At 33.2% G+C, this 19,834-nt stretch overlaps 6 protein-coding genes across 10 annotated transcripts; 3 read left to right on the top strand and 3 right to left on the bottom strand.

Moving 5' to 3' along the window:
- Positions 1–1,162: 1,162 nt before the first annotated feature.
- LOC106124546 (retinoid-inducible serine carboxypeptidase) lies at positions 1,163–4,429 on the bottom strand. The gene is made up of 9 exons (XM_013321328.1): positions 4,279–4,429; positions 3,751–3,977; positions 3,375–3,474; positions 3,003–3,133; positions 2,434–2,731; positions 2,057–2,215; positions 1,901–1,978; positions 1,594–1,748; positions 1,163–1,256 (listed from the first exon to the last, which is right to left on the bottom strand). The coding sequence occupies exons 1-9, from the start codon at positions 4,361–4,363 to the stop codon at positions 1,194–1,196; spliced, it is 1,296 nt and encodes a 431-aa protein (XP_013176782.1). The 5' UTR covers positions 4,364–4,429; the 3' UTR covers positions 1,163–1,193.
- Positions 4,430–5,160: 731 nt separating this feature from the next.
- On the top strand, positions 5,161–10,153 carry LOC106124396 (retinoid-inducible serine carboxypeptidase). Of its 2 annotated transcripts, none has more exons than XM_013321023.1 (9): positions 5,161–5,270; positions 6,398–6,621; positions 7,455–7,554; positions 7,726–7,856; positions 8,258–8,576; positions 8,838–9,032; positions 9,423–9,500; positions 9,584–9,738; positions 10,040–10,153. In XM_013321023.1, the coding sequence occupies exons 1-9, from the start codon at positions 5,219–5,221 to the stop codon at positions 10,100–10,102; spliced, it is 1,317 nt and encodes a 438-aa protein (XP_013176477.1). In that variant the 5' UTR covers positions 5,161–5,218; the 3' UTR covers positions 10,103–10,153. The 2 variants fall into 2 exon arrangements, with proteins under 2 accessions (XP_013176477.1, XP_013176485.1); XM_013321031.1 differs by lacking the exon at positions 5,161–5,270 and adding an exon at positions 6,034–6,106.
- Positions 10,154–11,093: 940 nt separating this feature from the next.
- Positions 11,094–14,232, top strand: DMAP1 (DNA methyltransferase 1 associated protein 1). The gene is made up of 8 exons (XM_013325735.1): positions 11,094–11,471; positions 11,658–11,821; positions 11,938–12,156; positions 12,345–12,476; positions 12,566–12,829; positions 13,028–13,169; positions 13,416–13,570; positions 13,804–14,232. Exons 1-8 carry the CDS (start codon positions 11,267–11,269, stop codon positions 13,915–13,917), a joined length of 1,395 nt encoding a protein of 464 aa, XP_013181189.1. The 5' UTR covers positions 11,094–11,266; the 3' UTR covers positions 13,918–14,232.
- A 94-nt stretch (positions 14,233–14,326) lies between these two features.
- On the bottom strand, positions 14,327–15,221 carry Bka (FCF1 rRNA-processing protein Bka). The gene is made up of 2 exons (XM_013325747.1): positions 15,062–15,221; positions 14,327–14,975 (listed from the first exon to the last, which is right to left on the bottom strand). The coding sequence occupies exons 1-2, from the start codon at positions 15,062–15,064 to the stop codon at positions 14,361–14,363; spliced, it is 618 nt and encodes a 205-aa protein (XP_013181201.1). The 5' UTR covers positions 15,065–15,221; the 3' UTR covers positions 14,327–14,360.
- Positions 15,222–15,391: 170 nt separating this feature from the next.
- On the top strand, positions 15,392–16,304 carry ND-B14.5B (NADH dehydrogenase (ubiquinone) B14.5 B subunit). The gene is given in 3 exon segments (NM_001312571.1): positions 15,392–15,617; positions 15,733–15,876; positions 16,149–16,304. Coding segments are annotated over 3 exon segments (354 nt in total). The 5' UTR covers positions 15,392–15,457; the 3' UTR covers positions 16,199–16,304.
- Positions 16,305–16,558: 254 nt separating this feature from the next.
- LOC106127809 (gastrula zinc finger protein XlCGF8.2DB) lies at positions 16,559–19,813 on the bottom strand. Of its 4 annotated transcripts, none has more exons than XM_013326058.1 (12): positions 19,619–19,813; positions 19,305–19,444; positions 19,177–19,219; positions 19,054–19,106; positions 18,848–18,881; positions 18,743–18,771; positions 18,345–18,506; positions 18,010–18,135; positions 17,825–17,891; positions 17,458–17,586; positions 17,157–17,243; positions 16,559–16,820 (listed from the first exon to the last, which is right to left on the bottom strand). In XM_013326058.1, exons 1-12 carry the CDS (start codon positions 19,736–19,738, stop codon positions 16,713–16,715), a joined length of 1,098 nt encoding a protein of 365 aa, XP_013181512.1. In that variant the 5' UTR covers positions 19,739–19,813; the 3' UTR covers positions 16,559–16,712. The 4 variants fall into 4 exon arrangements, with proteins under 4 accessions (XP_013181512.1, XP_013181513.1, XP_013181511.1 ...); XM_013326059.1 differs by having other exon boundaries at positions 16,559–16,817; XM_013326057.1 differs by having other exon boundaries at positions 16,559–17,243.
- Between the last annotated feature and the right edge of the window lie 21 nt (positions 19,814–19,834).

Genomic DNA, 19,834 nt, shown 5'->3' with positions numbered 1-19,834 from the left:
ATCAAGTTTCACAAATTACTAAGAAACTGTAGTTGGCATAGTTATGGCATTTAAATATAATTGTGTTATCAGGTTTACTAAATTATAAGAGAAATACAATCTATTTCAAGATATACAACGTTAAACATACGAAAACCAACTTAATAATTACGTTAAAGTATTGTTATTTTCTTTATTTATAATGTTTATTTCCAATGGTTTATACACCCTGTACTCCCTGTTCAAACGGCTCGTTAGTAAGTTCCATTATGACCGCCTGTACCCTATCCGTTTGACCAATTTTGAAGTGTAAATCGTATTCTTATTATTTTCGGAAAGTTTTAGAGCAAAAAGAGCAAAGTCAATCGATTTCCTTGTTCATTCAATTACTAAATATCTTTGATGATACTTTTTTCTTTTCAGCCTTATGATGCCCACTGCTGACTGCTGGACATAGGCCTCTCGCAAAGATCGCCACGTTGCTTGTGGTTATCATAAGGGAGGGTTTGCCATAATCGCCACGCTTGGCACGCTCGTCTTGATAATAATACGCATAGATGAAATTTTGTGAGCATATTGAGTAGGTCTGAGAATCGGCCAACATTTTTAATAGTTCAAGGTGGCAAAAGCTGGTCACATATCTTACTTCTTACCATGTGTTGTTATAATGTTATTAAAGCGAATATTTAGATGCATGGATGGATGTTTGTTTGAATGTATTTCCGCAACGGCTCAACAGATCTTTATTAAATTTGGCACAGATAACATAATCTGGAAGAACACTTTTAAGCGCGTACGGATTCGCAGGCGTTAGCGAGTAATCGAAAAAATAACAAAGTGACGGCTGACCATAGACATCTGAAATCCGGTAGTATAACAAGTCTCGTTTGTCCGTGTTCTCAATTTCACGTAAGAATTAATTAAATAAATATAATGTTTGTAGGTTACGCATTGAACCGGTTCCTTGACGTCTGCAACGAGATATATGATAGCAAAATTACAAGGATACTTGACCAAGTTAAGTGTTAGAATGATTAGTGAGGGACATAGACGTCGACATTTTAGTAAGGCTAGTGTTGTGCCAGTACACCGGCACAGTGTCGGATTTTCTTCCTAGCAATAGTATCATTGACGACAAAGGAAAAAATCAGTTTGGAAATCAGTTATGGTAAAAAAATACATGTTTATTAGTTTAATAAATTTATTTCTTTCTATCAGACAGTGTTTGTTATTATTTGTAGAATTCTCGTCATACCGTAGTAACCGTCAAGTGGAACCTGAAATATAATTAAGATAAATGAAACTTGCGTTTAATCTCTATCTAAAAAAATGATCTTCATTTTATTAGGGTAGAGATACAATAACAAAGAAAGGAGGTGAGTTAAGTATTCATCTTAATATTCCCAAATAACCTGAAACTCGTCGGTTGCCCAGGGATTAAGCACTTGAATAACAATCTGCAGGTCCTGGGTTTGAATCCCGCCATACCAATGTGTTCCATGTTTGCACTGGGCCAGCATTGTTGACTATGGCCTAGTCACCCCTTACTTAGGCTTCGAGCCCATCAGTAGGGACGTATAGTGAGCTGATGATGAACCGCAAACTTAGTATTACCGATTGTCCCACGGAGTTCATCCAGTAGAATTGCAACCGTGACGTCCTTCTGAAATAACCTTGAAGACCACGGCTTCTCACAAATGGTTTTCTAACATCATTCAGGAAATCATTTTGACCAGACCAACGCAAATTGTCAACCCATAATAACTGACCTGTGAAAAAAGATGAATTTTATTTTGATACCACCAAAATACAACTAACCCCATCTATTTTGAAAATAAATACTCATAAGAAAAGACTGCACGTAAAATTAGTAATTAAATAATTGAATATCCAAAGTCAAAAAATGTATTTAAGTACCAACCTGGTGTATTAGATATCGCATCTAAATTGCCATTGTAAATCGTCACTGATATATTTGTGTTTTGAAGTAAGAACTCCACTGAAACAAGAAACATTATGGTTTGACTTCGACGTGTAACTGGACGCTAAATAATAATTTCATTAGAAAAAACTATACCCTTTTCAACTGATGGTTTCATAAAAGAACTCCTAAATGCTTTTAAGACAGCCTCTCGTTGTCCATCGTATATCACTTTGCCAGAGAGACCCAGAAGTGGTGGAACAGTTTCTTCCATAAGCCTATACTGTTCTGCACTAAGACGTCGGTTGAAATAGTCTGAAATATAAAGTATGTTCTAAAAATAAACAACTTCCATAATTGAGAAATATCTTTATCACTGACAATCTAAACAGTCTTTCTCTGTCGAAGAGTCAACTGTAAGAGAACTCAATAGTGAGGCACAGTTGTTCCTTTGAATTTTTCTTTATTGTTCTTATTTATGTCCAAAAATTAAAAAAAAAACGAACGTTACAAAGCAACACTTTATCACTCACCTTGTAATTTATCACGAGTCAATTTTTCAGAGATATCATCCAAATTAAGCCCAGCAGCACCAGCATCTACGTTAATGACTTTCTTTATCGATAAAAATAAGTCAAACGCTTCTCCGAACCGTCCATTATTAGTAAGTCTATTTATTTTATTGGAGTAGTTTTCGACTACTCTTCGCCCATCAGCATCGATTTTTCCGAACTCTTCCAGATAGAAACCGATTTTAGTCAACGCTAGCGCAGGTGATATTATTCCATTGCCAATGCCAACACCTTTTACAACGTTATTTAACTGGTTTTTCTGTAATGCAATTAATTTTAAGAACGTATCAAATCAACTTTATTAAATCGAACTAGAAGTCTTCGAATTATCGACTTCTTAGCAACGAAATGCGGTACGGTACGGATTAAGCATGTTAAATACAAATTTGTGCCATAGTGAGAGAGAGTGAATGGATGGAGAGAAGTTGAACGAGGCGATACGATGATGACCTAACAATGCAGTTACATTACAGGGATATTGAACACCTTCTTAGATTAATTCCATTAACAGTAATTATAAAATCACACACCTCAGCAAGACGAGCTGCTAATGCAACCGCTAATTGTGCTCCATGTCCTTGTCCGAAAACATAAACTGCTGCATTTGTATACTCTTTATGTGTCTCATAAAACGATTTTAGGACACTAACTAAATTATCAACTGAAAATTAACAAAAGTTTTAGTCTAAATTCATTCGAAGAATATCTTATATACTCGTATAAAAATTCTCGTGTCACAATTTTCGTTCCCATACTCCTCCGAAACGGCTTGACCGATTCTCATGAAATTTTGTGAGCATATTGAGTAGGTCTGAGAATCGGCCAACATCTATTTATAATCCCGCATGGACGGAGTCGCGGGCGACAGCTAGTAACTTATAAAAATACTGATTTAGATGTACCATGATCCTCGAAATTTGTAGATATGTTGTTCTCATCTTCAGCTTTGCTATATCCAGTGCCTACTGGAGCATCGATTAACAACAAATTGAAGTATTTAATCTAAAAAATAAGACAGGGATAAGACATATAATCATCATCTAAAGAATCTATTGAAAAGTAAGTACACTCTTTACGCTAAGGCTAACGAATGAAGATACACTTTGGATTTTGAGACCAAAATCCCCGTCTTAAACATATTGTTATCTCTGTTTTGTCAAAGATGACATGGATGACGACATGTTTAATGCAGGTCTTAGAAACCAACGGTCAGTATTCTTGTAGTTAAATGATTTAATTGTATTGTAACTATTGTAGAAAGAAATACGTTGAAGGTACCCATGAATCTTGTCTTCTCAAATCAGTTCCAAATGGTCCGAACATTTCGAAATTAGCCCGCAGACTTGGCGGTACGCCTGTCACACCATCTAGCCATACTATCAAAGGCCGAGTGGTGGAGTCATCGGCAAGGCTCGGCCAGAATAGCCAGAACAGATCTCCAACTCCTGATATCCTCGTAAACGCAGCTGTATGCTTGTAACCGTTAAATCCTGTGCCTTGAAGCTCTGCAAAAAAATCATACTAATATTTTTTTAAAATCAACTAAAGAACTCAATAATCTATAATAACGAACTTTAAAATTAATCATCTTCGTAAAAAAAATAAAAAATCTTCAATAAGAACTGGCAACTATAGACTTCTGCTAATATGACTGCATTACAAGTTGAACAAAAAAAGAAAAAAAACAAACGACAAAACTGTACACAAGCTAACCATAACTAAAAGCGATAACACAAAATTATGTAAGCGCCCTTTCTTGCATTGTCTGGAAAATACTAAATTTTATAATTACTAAGTGTGACTTACTGATTGTTTCAAATGAATGTACACTCTCAGCCAATCCTGCTAGGATAGCAAGCACTGATATAAAAACCAGTGTACACTTCTTCATTGTTAAACAGTGTTCATAAGAAGCATGTTGTAAGGAAAGTTGCAAAATATATGAACGGTTGAATATCAGATAAGTATTGTTAATTTATCAATATATCAACAATCAAATCAGTTCAATCAGATATAAAAGGTCGGTCTAACACATATTTAATACCGCTAACTCGCTTACATTTTATATTAATAACTGTTACATATTTTTCGCACTGAATTGCTTAGAAACCTGATTATAAAAAAAGTAGACTAGCGTATTTTTAATTATTCAATACTTTGATAAAAAAAATTGGAAATCGTAAAAAATCGCTTAGAAATTAATTGGAAGACGTCAGATCTTAACACCAAGATTCAGAACACTGACTTAAAAGAATAGGACGTCAAATAGAAAGAGTTGAGTGGTTAAATTTAGATTGAATTAGTTTTGTGTTTAAATAATTTACCTAATACTTCCAGTTAATCTTACTATAATAATATAATAAATGCGAATGTTTGGATGGATGTTTGTTTGAAGGTATCTCAAGAACTGATGTATGGATCTTGTTGAATTTTGGCATAAATCTAGAACATAGTCTGGAAGAACACATAGGCTAATTAAGTTTATAATAAAGCGCGGACGGATTCGCGAATGCTACTCTATAAATAAAAACTATTAAACGACCTGAAGACGTAATTTTCGTCTTTGATGTTTTTGATTATAAATAATTATATTTCATAATTATGATAGCAATCTTGATAATTAAATCAAACAAATTAGATATCAATAAGTTATAAGTACGCTATATTTCATTGGTGATTGTAAATCGTTTTATAAATAAGGTTGACGGTAAAGAGTTTTTTGTTTCAATTGAGCAATTACGCAAACATGTTGTTATATATATTTTTAATTACCGCTTTTGTAAGTCATTGCTCTGAAGGTGAGTGGAACAATTTATAGTCACATAGAATAATTTACGTAGTTTTAAAGTTGAATTAAACATGATAATTTTTTAAAATAAAAACAGTTGTAGCATAATTTCGTTTAGTATTTAGATAAGATAAATTAGTCGAGCATACAGAAATGGTTCAATTTGATTTATTAATGTTTTTTTTTAATCTATAACATTTCACTAACGGTAATATTACTAAAGTTGCTAAGTACAACTCTAGCAACTTTAGTGTACTCTAACTCTAAAATATCTTAACACACATACGTAATAAAGCTGTATAATTTATATCAAAGCATAATGAATACATAAATAAACGGATTCTTATTATTAATATAAGGCGATCATAAATTCCGTAGCACAATCTCATGTCAACTTTAATACCACGACGTTTAAGGATTTCGTACGTCTTATTACGCATTGAATATAACATATTTTGCAATAAATATAACTCAAAAACTTTTCTACTTAGTGACCTGAGAAAATTTCATATATTGACTACCATTGAAACTATTTCTTTAAGCATTACCATCGTCATCAGTCTTCATCTGCTTACTGTTGGACATATGACAGGGTCTCAATTCAACAGAACAAACTCATTCCACAGAACGCGGCCCTCCGCTTTTATCTTTACACATGATATCAGATAACTTTCATAATTTTTTTATCAATTTTAAAAGGGATCTTAACTACCCGAACAAACCTGTTGAGAATTAAATAAAAAAAATAAATTATGTTGACGTATATTAAGATATATTTATACATAACACTCATAACTGGAATAAACAAAACGCCGTTGCGCTCAATAAAAAAATGGCTTAAAAAAGGTACGTCAAGCATGTCCATAGGAATTTTTTCTTTTCAAAATCCTTTTAAATACATTTTATTTTTAATTTTAACTTGGTAACATCCTTGAGTACTGGAGCACCAAAAGATTGAAATTAAATCAGCACCAATTGAGTTTGCAATATCACTCAACATTGTGTTTCAATTCGCTATTAACTCCATCTCGTGCCAAAATATTAAACATGTGCGTGCATGCATTACATGAAACATTTTCGAAACAAATAAAATAGAGAGCTAAGATAATATAGAGCAAAGTTAATATTAATTTCCAGCTCAATTCGGACCGTACAAGCAAGCTTCTGACTATGTTACCGTACGTGAAGGCGCCCACATGTTCTACTGGTTGTACTACACAACGGCTCCAGTTAAACATTATACGGAACGCCCTATTATAATATGGCTGCAAGGAGGACCTGGCGGCTCTTCCACTGGCATCGGAAACTTCGAAATACTTGGACCACAAGATCTGTCATTGAAAGACAGGAATTATACATGGGTAAGCATTAAACAGGACCCACTGTACTAATAATCAATGCACACTTGATGGTCCAAATTGAAAGATTTACAGAGATTTTTAAGGTGTACGAAGTTTATGTAGTAATCAAATTATAGACTAAATCATACATCATCATCATCAGCTCACTATACGTCCCCACCGAGGGGCTCGGAGCCTACCCTAACTTAAGGGTGATTAGGTCATAGTCGCTGGCCAAGTGCGGGTTGGTTGACTTCACACATATCTATGAATTTCTTCTCAGATATATGCAGGATGCATCACGATGTTTTCCTTTACCGTAAGAACTTTGAATAAATATGTAAATCGGAATTCGAAAAACACATTGGTACATGGCGGGATTCGAACCCAGGACCTGCTGATTGCAAGTCAAATGCTTGACCCCTAAGCGACCGATGCTCTAAATAACAAAATCATACATACAGTTTCTAAATCTGTCTGAACAAAAACTAGGAAGGAGGTCAGTGTAGATGGGAGTGTTTCATTTCACGCAATTTTTTAATTTGTAAATTCTATTAATATTATTTTGCAATCAATGAAACAAAAAAATAATAATGCTCTGTTTACGGTTTTTAATTTAGGTTATATTGAGAAAGTACTTTAATCTAATCTATGATATTAATCTATGATTGATCAAGGATTGCTTTAACTGATTGTTTTGTTAATCTCTTAAAATTTATCAATGCAGATAAATGCCTGTAGAGTTGAAATAAAATTGACATATAATAAACAAATCTACATACATAAAACATACTTCTGTACCAGCAAAAACACAACCTTCATTTTAATTATTATAATATTTGTGTTTTTTTAAGGTTAAAAACTTCAATGTGATGTTCGTCGACAATCCCGTGGGCACAGGATTCAGTTATGTTGATGATGTCAAATACTTGACTAAAACTAATTTAGAAATAGGTAAAATGGACTAATTATTTACAAAAATAATTCAATTACTTATTCCTTATTCAAATTAGTTTCCATATCGAAACATATTGCTATCTCTGTTGTTTCCAAAGAGAATGACAGAGATGACTTTGTATTTCGCCAGTGGAAACCTATAGTAAATGTTTATTATCTGTTCAACAGCCACAGACTTTGTTGAGCTAATGAGAGGATTCTATAAATCTCATCCGGAATTCGAAGGAGTTCCTGTTTACATCTACGGCCAGTCATATGGAGGCAAAATGGCTATTGACATTGGTATTGAAATGCATAAGGTAAATATAATAAAAAAATCGTTAGATCGGGGTTGAAACTGATAACTGGATTCAATATCAGCTACAAAAAAAAAGATTAAAGTTGGTATTTCACGAGGAGCAAACTCGAGTGAACCTACCGTACGGAATGTTCCCAACAGTCACAAAATCAAAATTGCAAGCCACGTTGATAGGCAAAGGTTGGCTACCCCTGCACCTCATTATATTGATAAGTTGACTACAGAACATAGGTTAAGAAGGATCGTTGTAGCTGTTTAAAAATGGAAAAAAAATCTTGTAAAGCTATTAAGCTTGTATTGTTGTAATGTTTTAACATTGAATCCTGATTACATATAAACCTTTACGGTTAGTTACTAACTTTATGATTTTATTGGTTTCAAAGCTATTCATTTAAATTATAGGCAGAAAAAGAGGGTACATTGAAGTCAAATCTTCGCGGCATAGCTATGGGTAACGCATGGATATCTCCTGTCGATGCTACATTAACTTGGGGCCCCTTACTGTTAGCTGCCGGTCTTGTTGACCAAGATGGCTACGAGAGTATCCAAGCAGCTGCTAGAAAAGCTGAGGAGCTGTTTAACAAAGGATTGTACGTTGAATCCACGAACCAGTGGTCGCAGACGCAACGTGCAGTGTTTGCCGCCACAACTAGTGTTGATTTTTACGATATTCTATCTCCAAGGAATGTAACACTTCCTGATACAAGAAAGAGTGCTTATGGTACGTAATAAGATATTTTGTACTAACTGGCCCCCGCGACTCCGTCCGCGCCGAATTAAAAACAAACTTAATAAGCAGCCTGTGTTTTTCCAAATTTTGTTCTACATCTACGCCAAAATTCAGCGAGATCCATGCATTCATCCATCCAACTTATCATTCGCATTTATAATATTAGTAAGATTTAATTTACTTCGCCTTTTGTCGTTATGTTCCAAGACATACTTATTTGTTATTTTCAAATATAAAATCTAAATTTTATAGAGGTTGCAAGAGAATTGATGATACGAGACACACCTCTTCGGTCTAGCAGAAACGATGAATGGGACACGCATATATTAATGAATACCAGAGTCAAGCAAGCCCTAAGAATTCCCGAAAAGGTCCGCTGGCAAGCATCATCAAATGCGGTCTTCAATGCACAAAATGGCGACTTTATGAAACCAGTCACTGACGGCAGTAAGTACAATTAAACTATTACAATTTTCTACTTTTGTACAAGTACTGGCTGTTACCCGTGACTCCGTCCGCTCGGAATTAAAAAAAAAACACAAGCAGCCTATGTATGTGTTCTCCCAGACTACATGTTGTATGTTCTACATCTATGCCAAATTACAGCGGGATCCATGCAGCCGGTATACTTTCAAACAAACATCTATCCATCCAAACATTTGGATTTATAATGTTGGTACCTATATACTATCAATTAAACTAAGTACTAAGAGAGCATAGCGTTTTATAAAGTGGTTTGCTCAGAGCAAATACGACAGTCTATATTTGGACTTCACAGCATTCTATAGTCAAATTCTATCCTGTACTATATACTATATTCTTTTATTTCAATTTCAGTTGAAAAACTACTAAACGAGACAGACATTATACTTACGAAATACAATGGAAACGCTGACCTAATCTGCTCCACTCCAGGTAAAATAGTTAAAGTTGTCATGAAACTCCTAAACCAACATAATATAGTTTTAAATTGCTAACTTTATCTAAATATATTGCAGGGCAAATACTATGGGTTGACAGACTTAAGTGGGCGGGAGCTAAACAATATAAAAACTCCCCTCGTCGTCCCATCTGGGAGAACGACCGTCTCGAAGGATATTACAAAGCTCATGGAAACTTCAGATTCTTCTGGATCAATACAGGAAGTCACAGCGTAAGTATGAAACCGGAATATTTATTACTTACCCAAACTGAGTCTTTACCTACGGCACAGACGGAAAGCGCCATCGTCGCCTTTGCATTGTTTCCTGCTAATTGTGTTGAGTCAGATTTATTTGTCAAATAATGTATTATGTTTTAACATATTAATTAAATAAATTTAACGCATACTTAAATGTGTAATTGCTATTTGGAAGTAATTTGTTTTCGTGCCAGTGTATACTTAGTGAGATTATAAACTAACGAGTTCACAATCGGTCGATAATAAAGTTTGCATACTTCTTTGTTTGTTACAGGCACCGAGATCCAGCCCCGAAGCTCTTAGTGCCGTTCTACGTGATATGACTACGTTTGGATGATTTTAAAAGATTTTACGAATGATATTATTAAAATCAATGAATAAAAATACAGTTTATGATTTTTATTTGGAATATAAACAATGAAAACTTTTCTTTTTAAAATATTTGCATACATAGCATTTATTGGTAAATATTTAATAGTCAAATCCAATGATGTATACCTAAAAGAAGAATGCATAAAGCACTTTTCGAATTTTCCTTTGAAGAATGTTATTTTAGGTCAGTTACAGTGGCTTGAGAATCTACAATGGCCGGGTCAAGATGGCTTCTCGAACAGATCGGGGAGCCCTCTCGTAATAGATACTAGTAAATTTCCAAGGCTACTTTTCTCAGACGGCGTCGTTTCATCTCAATTGAATACCACGACCCCAGTATATTACATAGAATATTTCTTTTTCTATTGAACTTACAAGTTTAGATTCGCAGGTAAAAAATATACTGAGTTAGAAATTTACTTGGTAAAAAAAAGGTCATTTTTTTTTACTTTATATGATGTAAGTTTGTATTTTATATGATATTGTAATTCACTGGTTCAAGATTTTACGGGAATAAGAGAAACAAATTTCCGTTTCGAATAATCTCCGGAACTTGGACGAGCTGATGCATGAGGGTATACTATAGGCTACTTTTAATTTAATTGGTTCACTTATAGCCAAAAAAGAATATCTAAACCTGTGACCCAATATATATAAAACCTACTTAGGCATAGGAAATGACAAAAAAGCCAAAATGTCATAACAGTTAAACAGTACAGAGACAATCTTGTGACCATCACCATCTTTTATATCGATTTTTTTTTGTAAAATCGTTGTTTACAAGAACTTAGTTCTGCAGGTTTTCAACAATACGGCGAGGTAATCCATTTTATGAGTACACTAAACCTAAACTGTGGACTTCCTACTTTTTCTTTCAGCATTTTATTTAATCCCTGGTAACACAGCACAGCAGTTTTTCTGTCAAACTGCCACTACCAAAATGCCAAGCTAAGCAATTGTCAATGTCTTGTCAATTGAAAAATTCGATAAAGAAATTTTGCCGTCGTAAATTTAAGAATTGTCTACAAATGATAGCACTAAGTTTTCAAACTCAATTTAAAAGATAAAAAAACAGTTTGTTAAGAAGTTAAAATATTTACAAGCTAGTGTTATTATAATATAAACAAAAATGGCTGATATTCTCGATATATTAGACATTGAACAGCCCGGGACTGCTGAAATCACCAGAGATAGCATATTACATGGTGATAAAATGAAAAAGAAGTATGTCACAGCCAAAGCTGCTCGTAGACCTGAAGGAATGCATCGGGAAGTTTTTGCATTACTATACAATGATAACAAAGATTTGCCTCCTCTTTTACCAACTGATACAGGTAAGTCTGCACCTTACAGGCAATGATTAATATGTAATTAGGTACTGGTATGTAATTTGAATGGGTACTTATAAAATCAGGTCAATGAGCCTTGCGATCTAGTAATAGTTGTAGGGATGTATCATAAAGTAATTTCAACCATCTTTAACGGGAACAAAATCTATTAACTATGATGTGTTGTTTAAGGCAAAGCATATAAACAAACAAAAGCAAAGCTTGGTATGAGAAAAGTAAGGAAATGGGTTTGGGCTCCATTTACCAATCCAGCTCGAAAAGATAACGCAGTCTTTTATCACTGGAAAAGAAAAACTGATGAAAGTAAGGAATATCCATTTGCACAATTTAATAAGGTAAGAACACAGTTGTTTTTACTATTGAATTTTTTCTAGATGATGCTTTTCAAAAATATTTTTTAGAATCTTTTGTCTTAATTGTGATTATGATAGTTGCTCCTATTTTCTTTCAGCAAGTTTCAATACCATCATATTCAGAGTCTGAATACAATCAATACTTGAAATCAGAAGATTGGAGTCAGGCAGAGACGGATCACTTAATGGATCTATGTCAGCGCTTTGATCTCCGTTTCATTGTCATCCACGACAGATGGGATCGCGCTGCCTTTAGGGATAGAAGTGTGGAAGACTTGAAGGAGCGATACTACAACATTTGTGGCATTTTAAGCAAGGTTTATGGAGAATATAATTATTTCATTTGCTTATCCATGTGAATGGCCCAATTTTTTTATTCTTCCAATTTAATTAGCAAAATTAAAATAATAGATTCCTGGAAGAAGTAATGATAATTGTACAAATGATTTCTGTACTGTAAGAAAGCATATAAGTCTTAAAATGTTGATTTTGTTTTAACTTATAGGTAAAAACGAATCCGTGGTCAAACACAGTGACTATGGTTAATGGAGAGAAACGGGTGTATCATTATGATGCAGAACACGAGAGGAAAAGAAAAGAACAATTACGGAGATTGTTCGACAGGACCAAAGAGCAGGTAATTCAAAATTATCCCAAAAAAATAATAAATTATTTATTCCATTTGTGAATTCATCAAGAAACTTTTGAAATGCTTATTTCTCACAGATAGAAGAAGAACAAACGCTACTGGCTGAACTTAAGAAAATCGAAGCCAGAAAACGTGAAAGAGAAAGAAAAACACAAGACCTGCAAAAGCTGATATCAAGAGCAGATGGGAATAGTGCTGCAGCTAACCAAACTGCTATAGCAAATGATGGAATGAACACACCATCCACTGTGTCTTCAAGCATTGCTAGGAGACATGATAGAAAACTTCATAAGAAGAAACTGGCTTCACAACAAAGACCAATGCGAGCTATTGAAACTGTAGTAAGTTTTTTTTAATATGTCTGCTCTAAATACTTTCAACATAAAGAAACAATAATAATTTTTATATCTGTTAAAAAGTGTCATTTGTGTTTGGTGGTGGAAAAAACGAAGTTGCTGAATTTTTTAATCTCCATAGGACACTAAGTTTGAAAAACAAAATTAAATGTGAAATATTTTTTTCCTTTTATAATTATTCAGACAGTAGAATGGTCCGGTATAAAGTTCCCAGAGGCGCGCGGCACTGGCGTGTGGCTGCGCTCACAGCGCATGAAACTGCCTCCTGGTGTAGGACAGAGGAAGACTAAGGCCATCGAACAGGAGTTGCGTCTCATGAATATCGGTATTTATACCTTTAATGCTTTGGTATAACAGTATTATATGAAATATTCGAAAAGATGGTGTGTAAAATAAGAAATTATCTTACTCGCAAATTGGGATGATTGTATGCAAAAGTATGGATGTTTATTCATCATGTCAGCCACATATTACCCACTACAAGATCCCCCAAAGATCGCCTCTAGCAGTAAATCTGATAAATTCCTTAATTTTCTATTTAACAATACTAAACACACATTATCCATTTCAGACGTAGCCCCAACTCCTACGGAGTCCATATGCAAACATTTCAATGAGCTGCGCTCAGACCTCGCTTTGGCTTTGGATCTCAAGAACGCTTTGACTTCGTACGAGTTTGAACTGCAAGCACTAAGACATCAATATGAGGCTCTTAATCCTGGCAAGGTAAAATAAGATCTTTTATTTAACAGTACGATTTTTTAATTTTAACAGTACAGCTTTTGTTTTAAATTATGCATGAGGCTTCAAATGTACATATTTGTTACATAAACCTTTAGCCATATAGAAAATTAATGTAAATATTGATATTCTTTTAATACATTTTGCTACTAACAGTTAAAAATTGAAATCGCAGTAAATGTGTTGAACATTTTTTTTAATCCAACTCGTTATTTCAGACTTTGACAATCCCGCCGTCAATTTGTAATACCTCAGCTGAAGCGGACACAAAGCCTCTTGGTGAAATAATCGATGTAGTTGGCTCTCCAGGCTCACATAACAACACCATCTAGTATTGTCTCTGCCGTGCTTTTGATCGGGCCTTGTAAAGACGATCAGATTTCATTTACATTGTGCATCATATGGTGACTGTGTAGTGATAATCATAACTATTGTTTTATGAACAATAATATCCATCTTGTACTTTATCAAGTGAAATATTTGACATTTAATAATTAAAATGTTTAAGATAAAAGTGCATAGAACAATTTGATTATTGTCATGTATACTAGGTGTTGTGTTATTATAAGAATATTATGTAAAAGAAATATTCCATTGTATAGTAAATGTGACTTATTGTACTTTTGATTTTATTTGCTCTGTATTTTTTCTACTAAAGTGTTTGAGTGTAGGCAAAAGCTCAAAAGGATTCAGCTTCATGAAAGTAGTTATAAATAAATTTCGAGAAATAAAAATATGAAATCTTACATATAAATTTATTAAAGTAAACTTAACCCTAAATGGCTCCCTTAGGGGCACCATAAGCATCTGGCATTCTTTCTATAGTAAATTTATGTTCTGCAACATACATGATTGGTACTCCAGGAATTTTCCTTATTCTTCGTTTTAAATCTTTATCATTAGTAGCTACTATGTAACATTTGTGCTGTGTGACTCTTTGCACAATGCAATCATCCGCATATGTTCCCTTATGAAGGCAGGCTATCCTCTCAAATCGTGGGTCTTTTATAATCCTTAGTGCAACTCTGTACTTTCTACCCAATTTCTCCAATTCACCTAAGACACAGTCTGTTATATATGGAATACATTTAGCATACAGACAATCCATCATATTTTGTATAATGTCTAATTTGTTTTTTATTGAAAAATTAATAAAATTAGTATCAATAAGTATATGGTAAGGTGGACCCAGTTGTGTGTTATATTGGAAGAACAAAGCGGAGCTAGTTTGAGGTACTTCGCGGATTTTCATTTCATGGGGATCGATTGCTTTCTTCTTTTTAGGTTCGGCACGATCTTTGGCTTTAATTCTTGGATCACTCGGACTAATAACCTTTTTCATTTTGGCAAATCTTTTCTCTACTATTTTTCTTGTCTTGCGCTGCTTCCCCTGAAACCATAAAATAATCAAAATAATAATAAATCTGTTTTTTGTTACCTTTACTTCGTATTCATTTTTAAGACCATTGCACTCACCATTTTGCCTACCAAAATGTTATGAACACTTATTAATATTGTTACACTTATCACTAATGTTGATTTCCAAATTATATTATGACAAAATACTTTAATAACCTTAAGATCAACAACTAAAACCACGCTCGAATCTCGATTTCGAACTGTGAAGAAAACTGAAGTGACAGTGACACCTGGGGAAATTGACATTTGATAGTTTTTCTTTGAAGATTCTATGGCCTGGTTATGAGTAATTTAAGCCGTTGTTGTAACATCTATCACTTTTTAATCTGTGTTTACAATTTGACAATTCTGTTTCCGTCATCTGTCATTGTGATAAACTCTGTGTGTCGCATTTCTTATTATTTTTAGTCCAATTTATCTCTACTGAAAGGGTAAAAATATTGTGCGTAAAAAATGTCTGCACATTTGTCTGCGATAGATCTTCTTAAATTAGGAGATGAAGATAGGAAAAAACCCTTTTTAAACCAAATTTGGCCATATGTTATTGGAGTTCCTTTTGGAATTGGGTCGGGAATTATGATGAATTTTGGCACAAGACGACCAATATTTAGCGGTAATATATTACATAACAATAATAACAAAAACAGACTAGAGTATTTCTGAGGAATTATTGATTATGGAATCAAAAATGATTACATAACAGAAAAAATGTTTTATTAAATTTATAGGCATTCAAAAACACATCCTTGGAGTGGCCGGTTGGTGTGCGCTTTTAAATTACGTGCAAAACAAAAGAAATGAATATTTTGCTGAAAAGGACGCAGTCTATCGCCACTACGTTGAGTTACATCCCGAAGATTTCCCTATTCCAGGTAAGTTAAATGAAAATTCAATAGATGTTTACTAATAGGTTTAGACAATATTTACCAGTAGTACAGGTCTGTTAGTTGTTACTGTGCCGACCCCCTGTAGGGATAGGGGCAGGTTGATGATGATTGGTCTGTTATTAGTTTAAGTTCCTGGTCATGGAGTTATGTTCTTGTAAGCAATGTTTCTCTATGTCTATGATTACTATAAATTTCAACATTGTCACAAAATACTTTTGTAAGGTTTTTTTTAAATGCACTGTTGTTTTGTGTTTCAGAGAGAAAAAAACTAGCGGATGTTTTTGAACCCTGGGTTCCAATCAGGTAAATGTTAGATTATATGAAATATAAAATTGAAGTTTCAGCAAATGCTTAACTTATATGTTCACTGGCAATGTAAACATGTTATTAGTCAATAAAGTCTAGATAATATTCTATGGATTTTAAATTATTTAATTTATTCGGATGGATGTCAAATTGTTTCCTAGATTGTAATCTAGAAAAGGTCAATTCCATTTAAAATCTGTTTATTCTCTGTATAATAAAGTCTATATGATTAGGTTTCAAATAATACAATTCTTAATATATAGTTCTTATAGGACTTGGAATCACAAGAACTTACATAAGTATAGAGTATAACATACTTCCACTCAAAGACTGTACAGGATAAAGTGAAATTGGCACATAAGAAGTGCATAGCAGTATTTATTTAATCATTATTACAATACTCTTCAATACATAATATAAAAAGCTTACCATAGCCTAACTGCCTAACAATATAAATTACTTGTATGGATAATAAATCTAATCTAACTCATATGTAAGACAAAACATAGAACCAGTCAAATTGCTTGTAATGGAGCTATAGCTGAGTGGTTCCTAACCGTGCAGGGTAGCCATTGCTGCGACAGATTGGTGTGACAACTAGCTATCGTCCGTGACTCCGTCTGCTTGGAATTAAAAATAAACTTAGTACTTCTACATGTATGACAAATTTCACTGTGATCATTGCAGCTGTTCCGAAGATTACTTTCTCACAAACATCCATACATTCGTATTTATATTAGTGAAATTGGTACTGTAACATATTCCAGTTGGTGAATTACAATATGCATAAATACTTTATATTATTTCTATTACTAATCAGGGAATGTTTGAAATATCTCCTTTTCAAGATCCAAAAAACTATGGTTGGGTTCATTTTTCACACCAATTGTGTGACCAGTATAGAGAGTGACATCTTTGTCATTCTTCAAATGTATTTCCCGTCCGTCGTCAACACCTACTATGTCAATGTGGTTGCTGTTATTGTAACCCTCATTCTGCATAGATTTTTGTGATGTGTTGGCATGTTTTTTCATTTTGTGTAGTTTCTGAAAATTATTATAGTAATAAAATTATTATAATCAACAGAGGCACAAGCTTAAAAAAATAACACGTTCAATGCCACTACGGTCTTTATGTATCTCCCATGTTGGTGATATTGTGTGTGTTAATTATTATTATAATTATTTTTCTATCATTTTCCGTTTATATTAATTTCAATATAAAATACTGCAGCAAGGTATTGTAATATGGGACACTTACAAGATCTCTGCAGTGGATGTAAGCAGCCTTGCATTCATCACATTTGAAGTCTTTGACACCTTTATGTTTACTCATATGTCGAGTCAGTTCACTAGATGTTATAAAAGATTTATGGCACACGGAGCATTCCTGCAAAAAAGTTGCAAATACATATTCTTAAATTAAATATTCTAAAATCATATGATTATGTGAAATAACTGACTGTTGAAAATGATTGGGGACCACTATAATTTTTAACAAGACAGTTCATAAAATAGTATATTGTTAACTTATTCTGAGGTGAAGCATTTTTTGGTTTCCTAAAATAAATTGATATGTCCCACCTAGATCACATCTTACCTTATTTTATAATTTAAAAATAACTTACATGATCTTTTTGGCCAGTGTGGATTTTAAGATGTGTCTGAAGATTACTTTGAGCAGAGAATTTTTTACTGTAAAGAAAACTTAATAAGTTTTGAATCATTGAAATTTCTAATTTTACAAAAAATTGTTATCTCTGGAGAAAATTATATATTTTGGTAATATGATTCAAACAGATTTGACAAATACCTGCACACATGGCACTTAAAAGGCTTCTCACCGGTGTGGGTTCGTAAGTGTATTGTGAGGTTATGTTTCTGAGAGAAACCACGAGGGCAGTACATACAAACATATGGTTGTTCGCCAGTGTGTGTCCTGGAAACAATTAATTTAAACATAAAAGCTTTGTATAAAAAAGATAAACAATATTATTTGTACATTAAAGAACTGTGACTTTGTTGGGAAAAAAAAGTCCCGCCGAAATGATAGTTATGAGACATACTATGAAAGTGCTTTAAACTTTAAGACTCTAATATTAGATGGGAGATGATTTATATTTTATATACCGAACTTGTCTCTGGTACCTCATATGCATTTCCAGTTGAGCATTGCATCGGAATTCTTTATGGCATTCTTCACAAGTGTGACTTTGCTTCGGTTTTGGTTTAGGACCACGCTTCTTTTTTTCCGATTCTGGTTTCCTAGTGTAATTTGATCTCCTTTTTTTCTGGCCAAGATTGCATTTGCTATGGAATAATACAATTCATTTATCAACAAGTTTATAATTATTGTAACTATTTAATATGAAGGATAGTTGATTTTTTACTTATTACATTAAAAACATATCCTTATCCCCACTGAACTAAACCTTAATCTATTTTGTTCAGTAATTAATTACTTTTTAAAAAGTTAAATATTTGAAGAAAAAATATTCCAAATGTACCATTTGCCAAAAACCAAAAATATTAAATGTTTTACATACCATTTTTTAATTAATGTAGTTCGAGGTATCTAAAAACAATAATATAAGTAATTTCTTTTATGCAACAAATTAAATAATTAAATAAATATATTTTTATATACATACATATGGATCTGTCATAACGGCAACATCCTGGGACCTGAAATACAACTTAATATTTTGTATATGAAAAAAATTATTTTGATTTTAATAGATTTACAAGTTTTTGAAATGACACTTTAATACAACAACTCCGTGTCAATGAAGCAAGATGGAGTTAAGGGATAATATCTGAGAAAATTATGAAAGCATTTTAATTATAATTAACATACCATTTAGTCACAATGTTGTTACCCATTCTTTTTAATGTAGAAGAATTTTTTGCCTGCAAAAACATACATCATATAAACTATTCAATAAAAATTATCTATGTGGGAATATTTAAAAATACATACAAAACTCTCTGGTGAATCTGTCATTATGCCAATATCAGTTGTTCTGTAAAAGTATAAAATAAACTATCAAAAAGTATTGAATATTTCAGTCTCCTAAATATATAGTCTTGTAATCTACAAATACCTACCTACTGACTGCTTGTAGTCCATGGTGTTCCCTTAAACGAACATTAGAACTTTCACATAAATGTTTGAAATGATAGGCTACTCCTAACTTGTATACACAGTTGCTGCATATTTGATCTGGTAAACCATCATTATCATATATCTGCAATTAACAAAAGATGTTGTGTAAAGCATTTTATTATAAGATTGCAAGCAATCACCTGAATTCGCAGAAATAGCAAAGGGATCACTACCCAAAGACATTCGTAAAGAGAATACACTTACTTCCTATGCATGCATCCCTCCACTAAATCCAGATTATTTTAATTTAACTTACCTTAACATTACTACAATACTCTATCATATCTCGTAAAGACACTGAGTAATTATCCACAAAAATTGAGGAGAGGAGCCCCCCTTTCAGACATATTCTACATACGTTATCCATTCTTTTCATGTGTTTTTGTTACTTCCTTGTTGCTTTCTTACATTTTCTTCTAAATAACAAACTAGGTTTCTATTTCTTTTTCTTTACTCAATAAATTAAACCAAA

Source organism: Papilio xuthus, unplaced genomic scaffold (genome assembly GCF_000836235.2).
Source record: "Papilio xuthus unplaced genomic scaffold, Pxut_1.1 DF828952.1, whole genome shotgun sequence".
In the NCBI taxonomy this organism is placed as follows: domain Eukaryota; kingdom Metazoa; phylum Arthropoda; class Insecta; order Lepidoptera; family Papilionidae; genus Papilio; species Papilio xuthus.
Note: the sequence above shows the minus strand (reverse complement) of the source record. Positions and strands in the feature narration are given on the sequence as shown.

What these genes read in the sequence shown, in the direction of transcription:
- LOC106124546 (XM_013321328.1), bottom strand. Translation starts at nt 4,363, where the DNA reads ATGAAGAAGTGTACACTGGTTTTTATATCAGTGCTTGCTATCCTAGCA. An exon ending in ACATTCATTTGAAACAATCA is followed by an intron (nt 3,978 to 4,278) that starts GTAAGTCACACT and finishes ATTTTTTTGCAG; the next exon opens with AGCTTCAAGGCACAGGATTT. An exon ending in TGAGAAGACAAGATTCATGG is followed by an intron (nt 3,475 to 3,750) that starts GTACCTTCAACG and finishes CTTATTTTTTAG; the next exon opens with ATTAAATACTTCAATTTGTT.
- LOC106124396 (XM_013321023.1), top strand. Translation starts at nt 5,219, where the DNA reads ATGTTGTTATATATATTTTTAATTACCGCTTTTGTAAGTCATTGCTCT. An exon ending in TGTAAGTCATTGCTCTGAAG is followed by an intron (nt 5,271 to 6,397) that starts GTGAGTGGAACA and finishes ATTAATTTCCAG; the next exon opens with CTCAATTCGGACCGTACAAG. An exon ending in TACAAGAAAGAGTGCTTATG is followed by an intron (nt 8,577 to 8,837) that starts GTACGTAATAAG and finishes TAAATTTTATAG; the next exon opens with AGGTTGCAAGAGAATTGATG.
- DMAP1 (XM_013325735.1), top strand. Translation starts at nt 11,267, where the DNA reads ATGGCTGATATTCTCGATATATTAGACATTGAACAGCCCGGGACTGCT. An exon ending in TGCGAGCTATTGAAACTGTA is followed by an intron (nt 12,830 to 13,027) that starts GTAAGTTTTTTT and finishes ATAATTATTCAG; the next exon opens with ACAGTAGAATGGTCCGGTAT. An exon ending in AGGCTCTTAATCCTGGCAAG is followed by an intron (nt 13,571 to 13,803) that starts GTAAAATAAGAT and finishes TCGTTATTTCAG; the next exon opens with ACTTTGACAATCCCGCCGTC.
- LOC106127809 (XM_013326057.1), bottom strand. Translation starts at nt 19,738, where the DNA reads ATGAAAAGAATGGATAACGTATGTAGAATATGTCTGAAAGGGGGGCTC. An exon ending in ACTACATTAATTAAAAAATG is followed by an intron (nt 18,507 to 18,742) that starts GTATGTAAAACA and finishes ATTATTCCATAG; the next exon opens with CAAATGCAATCTTGGCCAGA. An exon ending in CAACTGGAAATGCATATGAG is followed by an intron (nt 18,136 to 18,344) that starts GTACCAGAGACA and finishes AATTGTTTCCAG; the next exon opens with GACACACACTGGCGAACAAC.